Here is a 15,160-nt window from a genome sequence, read left to right on the forward strand (position 1 = left end):
TTTTTTTCCTAAGAAAGTGATAACTTTTAAAAATCTTTATATTCCAGCTTCTTCAAATATTTCAGAAGCATAAGGAACTGATAAAGCATCCAAAAATAAACAAAGAGTTGCTTTTTGAGAGGGAAACATTGCTGGCAGCACTTCAAGATTATGTCAAAGGTATTTAATTGCATTGGTATTTTTGTGCATGCAGGAATCTTTATTTACTTATAGAATTATGCCAGTTTTCCTAGTATATTTTTATAACTGCAGTAATGATCTAAAGTTGCTCTGTTAGATTTCTGTTCTAATGAATCTTTTGCATGTGTTAGACTATGAGACAGACTTTGGAACTCGATGCCATGGTGTTCCTGGTGATGTTTCTGGACCACTGTCAGGCAAGAACCTTTCTGAAGTTGTCAATAATATTGTATGGGTACGGCAGCTGGAGCTGAAGGTAACAGATGCTGTTACTATTTGAACACATAGATGCTGTTACTATTTGAACACATTTTTTCATAGAATATAGAACATGGTATTTGACATTTCTGTGGGGAATTCCACACAGAAAAATTGTGGGCTTCCCAAGAGTTATATAATCAAGGTTCCTTATCAGTGGTGCTGCTTGCTAAGTTAAATTTTATTAGCAGACCCAGAATGTAGTCTTTCTGTAGTAAACTGAACTGCCTCTTTCTTTTCTTAAAAAAAGAAAAAAAAAGACTTAAATTCATACAGTAGGTGTTTTTGTTAAATTTTACCCTCCAGTCTGCATTTTAAAATTGTATTTAGGATTCACAGATACCTAGATTCTGAAATCTTGGTCCTCACTTGTTATTACTAGCCTTTGTAGTGTCTTCTTGAAATCAAAGAGTAATACATTTTGAGCTTGTGCCTGCTAGGGAATTTGCAGTAAATGTACAACAATTCTGTTTTAATTTATCTTGTTTTTTAAAGTTTGTATTTACAGTTTAGTAGGAAACTTTAAACATTTTTGGACAACACTGACCAGTGAAAACCAAAATGTTTTTTGTAAATATAAGTGCCCTCTACAATAACTGTAGATTTGAGTAAGAATAGAAGATATTTATCCCAGAATACCTATTAGCCTGATTCAGCTGATTTATGTCAGTTTTATGTCTGCTTTAGGCTGTGCTGAATTTTTTAATTGCTCTCAAATATCCACTGATTGTATTGACTAGGATTTTAATTTGTCCGTTGTAGATGTGAAATTCCATTTCAAATACCTTTGAGTATTGTCATGTACCTTATAGATACAACAGAAGACTCATGGGAGATCTGTACCTTTACAGAGACTTAATTGAAGACCAAGTGGGATATCCTGGGGTATCTTAATAGGATTGGGTGCCATTGTCAGTGTTATCAGTCAACAGCTTATTCAAACCCAATTTACTGTAAAGAGAATTCAGGCACTGGGACACGGTTTAGAATTCACTTTTTTCCCTAATCAGCTTTTGAATCCCACTTGGATGTTTGGTAATACTGAGTTTTATTGTAGTGATTTTTCTTTTCTAACTGAATACTGGGAAGTTTACCTTCTTTTCTTTGTTATTGTATTTAAGGTGGATGATTCTATCAAGCTGACAGAGGCTCTTCTGTCGGACTTACCCAGATTTCAAACTTTTCATCAAAGTGCAAATTCTTTTCTGGAACAGCTGAAAGTATATGAGCAAGAACAATTTGATGATTGGTCTAGGAATATCCAGTCAGAATTATCAAATCCCAAGTCAGGACTTTGGTAAATACACTCTTGTTTAAATAATGTTTATTAAATAATGAAATCTGTAGTGTGGTATAATTCATTAGAACTTGACAAAAGGAAATAAAAAAAATATTACACGGTTGAGAATGAATGGAGAGACAAAATAGATAAATTTATTTTACTTTCATCATCCTGCCAGTCTTGCTTAGTAAGATGAAGTATATAGGACAATATTATGAATTATTAATAAATAGCCAATATTGCAGATCAATAGCTAATCTTGAAGTTTTTGTTAGTACCTGGAATGAAAGACATGTTTGGTTTGCTTGTTTTTACTTGTTACCCATTGTAATCTCTATAGTGATAATCATAGAGACTAAATGAGAATATAGCTGTGATATACAGATAACACATGTAGAGTAACAAAATTGTTATGCACAAGAAATTCTGCAGTCTACATGAGGCAGATGAAAGAAGGGTAAGCAGATGAATTTAAACCTCATGAATTTTTTTTCCCAAAATAATAAAATTTCTGTATGGGATACTAAAATATATTTTAACAATTCTAGTTAATTTGGTACATATCTTCTGTCTTCAACTCTGAGTGTTGCAAAATTCCTCTGAAAAGAATTTGTCCACAGTTACAGGGGATACAGGAGTTTATACTAAGCAAAAGCTTTTATTTTAATGAAAATACTCAAATATATAACAGCCATCTAATTTATTATTAGTATAAAATTTTGTTATTGTGAGATTTTAAATTATGTGAAATGGTTAACTAAAAGAACAAGAAAAGAAGTAGCTCCCTACAAAGGGGAATGCAATGGATATGGGAACTAGAAAAGACATGAGAAAAGAAAAAAAGAAAAAAATGAGTAAGGCTGAAGTATTTAAGAAAGCATTATTTTTATTATATGCTTAATGCTTCTGTGGTAGAAGCATTGCTAAAGTAGAGAAAAAAATAGAATAAAGTCTGCAGAAAGGCTGATGTTCTTATGCGCATCTGGGTGAATATACCAAAATTTTCCATTGATGCAAGTTCTGATTCTTAGGATTGGTTCTTTCATTATTTTCTTGCCTCTTTGCGGTGCTGGAGACTGGGGCTGGTAAGGCTCCTGCTTGACAGACTGTGATGGATACAGTGTAATCTAGAATAGTGTCTAGCTGTGAGTTACATGTTAACTATCGTCACAAACCTGAAAAACTTTGTAAGCAAAAATGATCTGTTTTATCTTCATTGGCTTTGAATAAAAGAAGGGTTACTGGAATAATTTCTGAGTAAATGAAAATGTTAATATGCATAGAAAAACAAAATAGAATGACATGAAGCTGTTTTGTATAGTTTGTTATATTGTAGTAAAATGCACCTAAGAAAGGATAAATATCAAATTATATTCAGTAATATGTTTGATTTTGGTTCAGTATCCAAGCTAACAGCCCTGTGATGGAGTTGGATCCCATTTCTGGAACATTAAACATACTTTACTCAGATCGTTTGGTGACTCTGCTGAGAGAAGTACGTCAGCTTTCAGCACTTGGGTTTGCTATACCAACTAAAATACAGCATCTTGCAAACACTGCACAAAAGTTCTGCAAGCAGGCGGTCATCCTCAAGCAGGTATAAGATTATGCCATAATAACTTCCTGTTCTGACTTCCCTGCTTGAACTTCTCTACACTGCTGTCTTTTCTGTCTGTGTGGTTAAGCTTTTCGCTGTGCTTGTCTGTATGAAAGTGACTTCTTTCTTGAAAAAATTAGAAAAGCCCATAAAAGAAAACAAAAATCCTTTAAAATTTCAGAATATGTCTTCTTTTGAAATATAATATTAAAGCCATATGAAGTTACTGTATGAATATACAAAAATACAAGTAATTAGTTGATTACCTGGTTTTAGTTTCAATTTTTTATAATTATGGCTAAAGGGAATTCTGATAAAATGTAACAACTTTTCTTCACCATTGCTAGTTTTCCACTGAAAGTATATCAGCAAGTATTTTAATGGAAGTATGTGTGGGGTTCTTGGGGTGGGTTGTATATTTTTTTGGTTGTACTGAATGCCACATATGTTTTTGTTTGTCTTATATTTCAGTTCAATTTCACATGAGGTGTCATTGATATCTGGGATACTCCTACAGCTAGGGCAAAGGTGACATGAGACTTTTTATGTTTTCTTTTAAATTTAAGCTCTCCTTTTTTTACAGGTGGCACATTTCTATAATTCTATTGATCAACAAATGATTTGGAGTCAAAAGCCAATGATGTTACAATCTGCTCTAGCATTTGAACAGATAATTAAGGTGAAAGAATCCCCCTATCTTTGTCTTTTTAATTTCAGTGGTATCTGTGCATATTCTGTGCTGCTTTTTTTACGTTTATTGCATTGTTATTAAAAAATTATTTCTTGATAAACAGGTGAAGTTGATTAGCAATTATTGTCACATTTTTAGTTTTGATCTATGTAGAACAAAGACCAAGAGAGATGTTTAAGGTGTCCTCCGATCTTTAGATGTCTGCTTATCTTTGTGGAGCAGCAGTCTCAACATCAGTTGATCTATTTCAAACTCTGTTAGGAGTCTGTCACTAATCCCTCTCCAGTGCACTGGTGTAGCTATAATGCTATGCCCTTCATGTCTGTGCTTTGCCAGATTATCTTGTCTCTATTGCAGCTAGGGAAAGGGAGATCCTCCATTTGTTTTGCTAGGAATAAAACCATTTTTGTTATATTATGACTTCTGGATGTTTGTTGATAGACTGTCATTAAATGTTACAAATGTGTGTTTTTAAAGCATCCAAAATCAGGTCCTGGAGGAAAAGCTCAAATAACATGGGATAACCCCAGAGAACTAGAGGCTTACATCCAAAAACTCCAAGGTGCTGCTGAACGGATTTCCACTGAAAATAGAAAACTAAGAAAGTGGCACACAAACTTCATACAAAAGGTATATTTTCCTGATGAAATTGAAGTCATGTCTGTCATAGCATACCTTAGCTTTCTTTAATTTACATGACGATAAGTATGTTTATTATCCCTTAAAATTCTTTTAACAGGTCATATCGCTTATGAATATTGATCTACTGCGGCAGCAGCAGCATTGGAAAGATGGACTTCAGGAGCTCAGAACTGGTTTTGCCAGCCTCGAGTCACAGGCAGGGTTTGATTTTCCTACTGCAAACTGCGAACATTTGACTTTTCAACAGTAATCAAGATTTAAGACTCCAACATAGCTTGATTGAATTAATTCTGATTAAAGAGTTACTAGTTGTCTTAGGAAAACATCTGTGTCCTAGTTAATGCCAGAGGTGAGATAAAATTACAGATGAGGAGGATGGAGATAATTTTTTTTTTGTCATATTAGCAATGGGAGAAGAACTTTTGGTCAATGACAGGTGTTAGATGAGGAAATGCGAAAACGTTGGGTAATGTAGATCAATTGTGTCTGAGCCATTAATGCAAATTAAAATTAAGAAATTGGTACAGATAATGAGTGATCCACACACAGAATAAAACAAATGTATAAAATTTGGAATTAAAATGCATTTCTGCCTGAAATAATGAGAAAAACATATTTTTTTTGTTCACTTATCACTGACAACTTTTAAGTAGAATCACAGAATCCTTAAGGTTGGAAAAGACCCTTAGTATCATTAAGATGATAATGATTTTCATTAAAAATATCATATTACCAAGTAAGCTATTTTGAGTTATTATTCAAGCCAGTTTAGTTTTTCCTATAGCCTTCAGCAATCAAAGGACTATATTCTTAGATGGATATGTTGTTCTTATGCTTTATAATGCAAATTACTTCCATTGGTATTTGCTAGTCAAATACATGTAGTGTCTTTACAGTATTTTACTTCTAATTTTGGTTTCATTCTCCCAAGATAATATAAAAAATAATCTGGATTGGTTTCTTTTCAAGTTTAATTTGCAGATTTTTATCTTTAAGTTGGTATATTTTATGAAAAGAATCTAGATTTCCTTTAGGATCTGTTTGAAAATTATTTTGATATTATGAAATGTTTTTAGATGGAAAATTACCTAAACTGTTTTCAGTCACTCTTCAAAAATCTTTGACTAGATGTGATTCCAAGAATTATAAGGTGGTGCAGTCTTAATGCTGTTGTCATCAATATGTTACATATTTCTTTAAAAACCCTGTTATAATTGTTTTAAGGCTTAATTAAGACAACTTCAGGTTTTCTTAATCTCTTGAATCTTGGAAGACCTGCTATAGGCAGCTTTGAATTGTAGGACACACCTTAAACTGTATAGCTTCCTGCAGCAAACCTGGACTGCCTCCAAAGCCCTGCCTGAAAATCTCCAATTAAACAAAATAACCTTTTAACCTGGAAGGAGTTTCTAGCTTATTTCCTAGCTTCTGTTGTCGTTCTGCAAATCCCTCCATGATTTGCAAATGACCATTTACCTCCATTGGTCAAGGTGCTAATAATGCCAAGGTAATGGGTTTGATCCCTGTATGGACAATTCACTTAACAGATTGATTTGATGATCCTTGTGGGTCCCTTCCAGCTCAGAATATTCTATGATTTACAGAACTTGACTGTATGATAAGGCTTTCCATGTTCTTACAGTCCAGTGTAGCAGATTTCGATGAAAAACTGAGTTCTTTGAAGTAAACTTTACAGTAATCTATTAGTTAACATTGTTCCGTGGAAACACACAAGAATTTGTATTAATTATATTTAAAAGGTAGCTTATATATTATAAGAAAATGGAAGGTGTGGTACAGGTTTAAGTCTCATATTCAGCCAGCTCTTTATGTTATTTCCAGTGGAGTCCTGTGCATTTTAGAGTAACCCTGAAGAACGTTCTGGTTAAACCAGTGGGTGATGAATATCAGTGAAATTCCTATGTTTATTTACCACAGAGACTGTTTTATTTGGATATTTTTTTTTATTCCTGTATTAATTTGAAATAATTGCAATAAATGCAATAACTGGTCACAAAATCAAAAACTCCTATCTTGAGTTAAAAGGGGCCCACAAGGACCAACTCCCTGCTCCTCACAGGACTATCTAAAACTAAACATTGTGACTTAAGTATGTTGCCCACATGGTCCTTAAACTCTGACCAGCTTGGTGCCATGACCTGGTCTGTGCCAGCTGTGTGATTACTGAATTTTAATAAGATCCCCGTCTTTGGAATTTTTTGCCGTATAAGTTTCATCTTATAATTATGGTTTGAGGAATAAGATAAAAATAAACATTGTTAAATTTTAGGGTTTCAAATCGAGTGATATGAAAGCTTGGAGACAACACTGGAATCATCAACTTTACAAAGCTCTGGAGCATCAGTATCAAATGGGCTTAGAAGCACTCAATGAGAATTTACCAGAGATAATTATTGATCTGACATTCAAGTAAGAATTTTTTTTTCCTTAAAAGAAAATATTTGGGCCCAGATTACATTAAGATACTAGTTTTTCTGTTATTTGTTTCACTTTTTAGGCAAGGTCGCTTGCAATTCAGACCTCCTTTTGAAGAAGTACGAGCTAGATATTACAGAGAAATGAAGAGATTCATCTCTATTCCAAATCAGTTTAGGGGAGTAAGTGAGGCAGAAGATGAGTCTGTATTCACTGTTATGACTGAAAGAAATGCAAATGGATTTCTGACCGCTTTCACAAAAGCAGAGGATTTGTTCAGAAGGCTGACAGATGTTTCTAATCAATTCAAGGTATTTTCCATAGTAGACCTACTCATACCTTTTTTCACTTAGATTTGTATCATTTTATGCTTTGGATATTCTAGAAGTAGTTGAGCAATGACATTTGTGAATTGTTCTTTTCTTCAAGGCATATAAGTGAAAGCTTAGCGAGTCCATCCTTGTCAAGCCAACCACTTAAGTACATGCCTGACTTGAAGTATATCTATAGTTCCTTTTGAATACTCTGTATAATAGCTGACTTTTCACTCTTTCTGTTTTGAATAGCCTTAGATGTGTGAACGTGTCGAACTGTTTTTTACCTCCTGATTTTTGCACTAGGAAAATGTACAGATAATTGAAGAAGCACAAAGGTTAAAGAGAATGTAACTTGAAAACCTTATTAGAGTATTTTAATGTTATTGAGAAACTGTTTTTTAATCTGGAAAATATTTCTTTTCCATGGAATAAAAAAATAATGTTGGAAAGGAATGGGTCGTAATTGGCCAAGTAGATATGGAACATTTGGTGAAGACACACCTTTCTAGCAAACAGGACTGGGAAAAAAATTTCAAGGCATTAAAAGTGAGAGGGAAAGAAGCAGAACGTCTTCCAAGGTATAGTGTAACTCTATTCTTTTGTCTGAATATTGTATTCTATCAGGTATTTTAAAGGCAGTAGTAAAATAGAGATGAAGGTATAGATCAAGTGTTTAAAATGTGGATGTACTTTTTAAGTGTTTAGATTTCGATTTTTCATTTTTATTTTCAGATACTCTCTTTCATTTGTGTCACCTTCTCTGAAAACTAATTACTACTTCTTGATATAATGGGAAACTTCCTCAGAATTCAGGGCTAGTCCTGAAATATTCCAAAACATAGTATTTTAACAAATCTTTTAGCTAAGTCCTGTACATGTGAAATAGATGTGGGAGTTAGATACAGACGTAGCAAATGTTTGTCCTGAAGTAATTCTTGTAATGAAACATTTGATCACCTCTTACAACTTGTAGTTTAAAATACGGTAGGGTAGGCTTTTATTTCTATGTATATTCTCACAAACCAATTGTACTGTATGGTTAGAGTTCTAAAGTAAAACTGGTAGGAATCATGTTTAGAGCAAGGAGAAAGGTATGACATTTCATGCTGGAGAAGTAGAACTTGTGGGTAGTGATGCTCTGAATAGTAAAGATTTCCAAGAGTTCGTGGACAAACTGAGGTATATAGAAGAGAAGCTGGCTGATGTGCCTTATAGGCAGAAGCAACATGTTGCTAAGAAATTCATGAGGTGGAAAGATTAGTGTTGAGGGAGGATAGTCAGGAAGATATCAAGTAAGGTAGACCTTTTGCTTAGTGTTCTTTAGGTATCTACTTATGGTCACTGATATATTAGATATGGGGCCTTGGAATGATTCTCTATGGCTTGTCTTCAGTTCTTATTGCTGTTGAAGGCTGAGTTAGTGAACTGTAATGGAAATCAGAGAATTAAAGACAAGAATATACAAATAATGAATGTGTTTTTCTTTTGAGTATGGTAATAGCCTTTCAGAATTTTATGGCACTGGTAATATAAAATGAAGCCACTTTTTAACTATTTGGAGAAGCAGAGCATTGGACCTCAGTCCCCATAAAACTGAAAGTAAAATGCATAATTGTTGTAAAAATTTCAATACTATGGCTTAATTTCCCAAGAAGCTATGACTTTCACTTGTAGAATTATAAGGGAAATTTCTCATTAAACTATGAAGTTGGGGTAAACTATACTTGTACATAGATCTAGAGATACTAACAAGTAAGTATGCTACTGAATATTTGCTGTCTTTTAATCTCATTTTTTTGAAGCACGATCAGAATAGATTGTTTAACTGTGAATTGCAACCCTGTGAAAACTGTGATCGATGACTTCATCCAGAAGTTGTATGACATTCTAGTTGTTTCTTTGAGAAAATCTATTCAAGGTAAATAATATCAATGAGCAGTATTTTAGTTTTGTTTGTTTCTGTTGTACTTGGGCACATTTGTGTTAATGTATATACTTTTTTATAGAAATATTTTACTTTCAGGCAGAGTGAACTGCAGAAGTCACAATGCAGAGAAAATAATCTGTTACAGCTGTGTATTCCTCGATATTACCTTTTCACTACAGATGTAGCCTAGGACCCTTTGATGTCCATTGTGTATCTTTCCTGTTTTCTTGTTTGGGCCACCTCTCTTACAGATGTAAAAGAATACATATGGATATTGTCTTGCTTGTTTCTTTTATCTGAAGAAAAATTGTGTTTCTTCAGAGAAGAAAATTTATTTAATGTTTGAGAGAGGAAAATTTCCTAGGTGTTTGAGAAGGTGTCATAAAATGTAATAAAAATGCTATTAGATTTTTCTTTTACAAATTGAAATACTTCATGAGCAGTCCAAAATAATTTGGACTTACTCCATAGAATTGCTTGTCAAAACTGTTAAAGCTGTGTTGAAGAATACAAAACATTTTCCTGTTTTGGGTGATTAACCTATATATGGAACAGCAGGACAAAGTGGAATAAAGCATAGATGATGAGGAATAACAGTGCTTTGTGCTTTAAATCTAATGGTTGTCACAGGAAACATGTAACAGGGATTGTGCAAGAAAGTGAATTATTTCATAGCCTGAAAAGTGAATCTTTCCTGGAAGGTTTCCTGGAGCTGTACAGCTGCTTTCTCAGTATCAAAAGAGATTTACCTTGTTAGGTAAATACAACATTATAGCTTATGCAGGCATTGGTTCGTGAGCCTTCTCAATATGTAAAGCAAGGTGGCTTTGGTTAGTTAGCCTCTTTAAAAGACCCAAACCAAAATAAATAGAAAAAAACCCAAAGAACCCAAAACCAATTTATATGTGGTTACCTAAAAAAAAAAAAAAGACTTTTACAACCTTTGAAAGTATATAAATAAATGCCTCACTTATTTATGTTTAATGTTCAGAAGGAGCTCTGATACTTATGGTCTAAATCATATACTGGACACAGTGGATTACATTTGGAAAGCTACTTGTAAACACAAATGTACAGTTTTTGTTCAGGTAGTAGACAAGATTGTAGTCTGCAATTTTTAAATAAATACTTTGCATACTTATGACTAATGCTGTATCCTTGTGCATTTGTCTGACTTGGATATTTAAAACTAGAAATATTCTCTCCATGGTAACTTTGTTTTCCATCTTTATGTAGCTCACCTCTGTGATGTTTCTACATTTCTCACTGATGCCATGGAAACACTAGTGATTAGGCCCCAGACTGTAGAGGAAGTAGCAGAAGACAATTTAAAATATTTAAGCCTACGTGAACGAAAAGAGGGGGTAAGAGACTATTTTATTCTATCCAGAGCAACAGCTATAAAACTGTAATTACTTTCTAGTATGGAAACTTAAATTTAAAAATAACTAGTAAAGATCATGCTCAGGTCACATAGGGCAGTAGTCCATGTAGCACAGTAATTTGTGTCCAGCAGTGGAGTGATAAAATCAGGGTATCTTTTTTGATACTTTTTACTTCTAACCTTCAACCTGAACCTTGTTGAGTTTTATGTGGTTCCTGAGCATACAATAACACAGTGGATTTCTTTTCCACAGCCTTACCTTGTCTTATCTTGAGAGCAAACATATGTTTGACATCCACAATATACTCTGGTAAAGTGTAGATCAATTACCCATTACTTGTAGAACCCCTCTTTTTATTTTCTTCCATCTGTTAACTTCATGCCATTTATGTCTTATATGGGAAGAGATATGGACCAAACAGTTCCTATTCTTCCTTTTCGTGGCACATGTCTGTATTCTACTTTGTTATGTCTAGTATCAGCGAACTCTGTTGCAGATTGAAGAGTGTTAGTTATTCTCATCTTTTCTTATGCATAAGCCCACTCATAACTTTGATTATCCTTGTTGCCTTTTGATAAGTCTTTCCTTTCTATTTCATTTTGCTGTGTGACCAACAGATTTTTAAAAGCTTTTAAGATCTGAATAAACCATGGATTTACATGATGAAATTGTAATATTACCTCTTATTATCTTTTTGGTCTCTGTGACTCATAATATTTGTTTTGCTTCCTACTTCTTAGATTAAGCTCACATTTTGGTAAAACTAGCTGTCATAGGCCTAAGATAGCAGTCAAGTGCAGCTTTTATCTTAGGACTCAACTTGTACATGTGAAATTTATTTTTTCACATTTCTGTCACTTCATGGTTATCTACTTGAATTTTGCTTGTCACCAGTATAATTGGTCATTATTTCTTACACATTCATTCTGCAGATCTTCTCAGGTGAAGTATTTTAATGCCTGAAATAACCTAGTATCATCAGTAAACTTTATAATCTCACAGACTGGTCTCCTTTTCCAATTCTTTCATAAGCACTTTGAGCAGTCCGGAACAGTTACTAAGAAAAAAATTAACTACATCCCAGCCAAAGCCAGCAAACATACACACAGATTTATCACATTCTGTAGCTCTGCTGCTCTTCTTCAATTTGATTGAGTTGATCTCTGCAATATATAAGGTGGCACTTACCTCTTTCATAGTTAACATTCACTTCTGTATATCTCATGTTAGGATCAGGGTTTAGAATTTCTCTAAATACCTCAGATACTATTTTTTCAAATATTTTAATATTATTCTTAAACAATATTAAAAAAGCAACTCTATATAAGATTATTATCTATGCGTACAGAATTGGTGATTCATATGTATCTGCTTTAGATAAACAGGATTTGCTGAATTTTTACATGCACACTTATTTTTGATCTTTCCAATTTTAGATATTTCTCCTATTTCAAGAGGCTGAAGATAAAAACAAACTTCTGCGAACTGTGGCTGGTGCAGGTTTGGACAGTATCAGTAACCTAAGAGCTACATGGGATAAATTTGAATTAATGATGGAAAGCCACCAGCTTATGATTGCTGAGCAGGTAGCAATGAAAGCTTAAAGTTTTACTTGAAAATGTTGAAATGATTTTGAATATATCTGGAACAATACTTTTAAATATTAAATCCATAAATATTGTCAGTTCAAAAATAACATGATGTTACTGAGTTGAGGAAGAGCTGTCTAAGGAAGAATACTTAGACTCTTAAGAAGTAACTGTTAACTCTGAAACAGTAACTAGGGGAAACTTTCATTGAACTGATGCTAAAATAAATTTGTATTGTAGTAATTCTGTCTCAAAACAGCTTTCTGGTGACAGAAATGGCTTAATGAATGCAACGGTTAACAGAGGAAAAGAGGATAACATTTTAAAGAGAGCATTTTCATTTCTTTATCATGATTTTAGTATTGAAGCTTTTTGTTTTCTTTTCACTTAACTTTGCTAACCTATGCACAGTCTTGTAATTCCAGTCCATAGGCAAACTCATTTGAAGCTCTACTGAAGATAGCAATTTGCCATACATATAGCATTTTTTCTATATGCTATAAGAGGCAAGCCTAAGTCGGTAGCATAGGCTGAATAAATAGGTCTCAAGTACTAGAATGATAAAAAAGTAGTACCTCCTTTAAAAGAAAAGCGGAGTGAGGAGAATTAAGTTGAAATATTTCTTCAGGTATTTTACAGTAAGTTTTTTGAGTTTGATTTTTGATCAGGTAGTCATAAAGTTTTGAAGTTGATGCTTTGATTTTGATCATAGTTGTAGATACAAACCAATAAGTAATGTGATTTTGCCTGTTGCTTTGCAGATGGAAGTGATGAAAGGAAATGTGCTTTCACGTGTCAATGTATATCTTCAAGATCTGGAAAAATTCAAAGCTCGCTGGGATCAGCTAAAGCCAAGTGATGATGTAATTGAAACAGGTGGTCAGGATGTACTCGAACAAAGTGCTCAGATGATAAAGGAAAAAAAAAAAGAATTTGATGAACTTAAAATCATGAAAGAAAAACTCATGTATGTGTGTTTATTTCCCTCTATATCTTATTCACTAATGTATTGATCTTTTACAGCAATAGTATCTCAGAAGATGTTCATTAATTTTTGTCACAACAGATATTGTAAGTAATTTAATTTGTATTACATGTTTTTCATTAGCTTTTCAGGGTCCTTTTTGTTGGTTTTACGTAACATGAATTTCTTAAGCTAAGTTTTTCTAGATGTTTTTTGCATAAATAAATTGAGAAGTCTCTTAAGGTCTTGCAAAAGGAAGTTTGTACCCCAAAGGCTTAATTCTGGCTTTTGAAATTCTCACTAAGAGAAGATTTGGGATCTTGTAACTTAAGTGGAGAGGAGCTTACCTCTCCCAGTAGGTGTCTGTGCTCATTATTGCAGATCTTGAGGATAAGATTTTCTATTTAACTTCTTACCTTGGCATGTAAATGATGGCAAATAAAATTAGCATATTCTTTTTACCACCAGGAAGAAATGATCAATTCAAAAATATTTCAATTCCAGCTTGGATTTTGAGGGCACAAATTAATTCAACTTTCTTATAAATAAAAAATAAAAAAAATTTTATGGAAAATGATAGTGATTATGGGAGAAGGTTATTGTGTGAAAGAGTTATCACTCATATTTCTTTATTATTTTTATTCAAGAAGGGGATTATAAGGAAAGTGCAGTTGGCAGCAATATTCTTCAATAAAACTAATGACTTTTCTTAAAAAAGTATGATGATTTTTGTGTGGTACCCTTTCTTAACCCATGAAAGTACAGTGGAATATGCATAATGCAATGATCTTTTTATGCAGTGAAGAATGCCGTCATTTTAAGTTGGAGGAGCCTGACTTATCATTGTCAGAAGCTGTAAGTCAAGATATTCAGAGTTGTGCAGATGTCTGGGCACTGTATGAAGAGTTTTATCAAGGTTTCCAGGAAAAAGCCAAAGAAGACTGGATTTCTTTTAGGTAACATCTTGTTACTTTATTTTTAATGGGCATACAGGTGTGGTTGTAGTACTGTGTTGTTATGACCTTTTTATGTTTGATTCTGCAGAAGTAAGATATACCTATTTGAAGAATTTTTGTTTAACTGGCACGACAGACTGAGGAAGATGAAAGAGCATACTGTAATGACAGTAAAGTTGCAAAAAGAAGTGGACAAATATAAAGTAAGATGCTATTTACCCTGTTCAAGGCCAGGTTGGGTGGTGCTTTGAACAACCTGGTCTAGTGGAAGGTGTTCCTGCCCACAGGAAGGGGGTTGGAACCGGGTGATCTCTAAAGTCACTTTCAACCCAAATAATTCTGTGATTCTATGAATTTCAAAAAGTCCTGTGAAACAAAAAGTGTTTTGGTATTATCAGGTAATGTACTCCATTCTATACCTCAATGTTAATTTCTTACAATACAACCATGTTAATATTTAACAAAATGTCTTCTGATAGTGTTTTGAACATTTCACTTAATTTTGGGAACCTTTAGTTCTCTACAGTAAACGGAATGGTCATTACAGCTTACATAGACACAGATTTACAGTGAGTCTTCAGACTCATACTCCTCATACTCCCAAACTTTAAATTCAGGAATTGGAAAAAATTGTACTTCAGTTTAAGAATTTAAATTTTATTTTTATTTGAATGGCATGTCACTCTGTAATCAAAGAGATGCAATTTTCCTAACACCTAGATGGATTTACCTGTGTGTTTTTTCTATAGATGATAATTCCACTCCTAAAATATGTAAGAGGAGAACATCTTTCTCCAGACCATTGGTTGGATCTCTTTCGTCTTCTGGGTCTTCCCCGAGGCACTACGCTTGAGGGGTTGCTATTTGGAGATCTATTAAAAGTGACAGATGCCATTATTGAAAATGCAATGGAGCTTAAGGTATGAATAATATTAA

At 33.5% G+C, this 15,160-nt stretch overlaps 1 protein-coding gene across 3 annotated transcripts in view; it reads left to right on the forward strand.

Annotated features, from left to right (window-relative positions):
* DYNC2H1 (dynein cytoplasmic 2 heavy chain 1) overlaps positions 1-15,160 on the forward strand; it is a 143,796-nt gene that overhangs the window by 6,831 nt on the left and 121,805 nt on the right. For all 3 annotated transcript variants that reach the window (XM_005482581.4, XM_074535163.1, XM_074535164.1), the window contains exons 9-25: positions 48-159; positions 312-436; positions 1,560-1,735; positions 3,122-3,317; positions 3,901-3,996; positions 4,486-4,638; positions 4,748-4,846; positions 6,941-7,080; positions 7,169-7,397; positions 7,854-7,981; positions 9,206-9,321; positions 10,567-10,694; positions 12,152-12,301; positions 13,066-13,271; positions 14,069-14,224; positions 14,313-14,427; positions 14,974-15,144. In XM_005482581.4, the coding sequence (XP_005482638.2) occupies positions 48-159; positions 312-436; positions 1,560-1,735; positions 3,122-3,317; positions 3,901-3,996; positions 4,486-4,638; positions 4,748-4,846; positions 6,941-7,080; positions 7,169-7,397; positions 7,854-7,981; positions 9,206-9,321; positions 10,567-10,694; positions 12,152-12,301; positions 13,066-13,271; positions 14,069-14,224; positions 14,313-14,427; positions 14,974-15,144 (2,496 nt within the window). The remainder of the gene's footprint in view (positions 1-47; positions 160-311; positions 437-1,559; positions 1,736-3,121; positions 3,318-3,900; positions 3,997-4,485; positions 4,639-4,747; positions 4,847-6,940; positions 7,081-7,168; positions 7,398-7,853; positions 7,982-9,205; positions 9,322-10,566; positions 10,695-12,151; positions 12,302-13,065; positions 13,272-14,068; positions 14,225-14,312; positions 14,428-14,973; positions 15,145-15,160) is intronic.

This window comes from Zonotrichia albicollis, chromosome 2 (genome assembly GCF_047830755.1).
Source record: "Zonotrichia albicollis isolate bZonAlb1 chromosome 2, bZonAlb1.hap1, whole genome shotgun sequence".
Classification (NCBI taxonomy): Eukaryota; Metazoa; Chordata; class Aves; order Passeriformes; family Passerellidae; genus Zonotrichia; species Zonotrichia albicollis.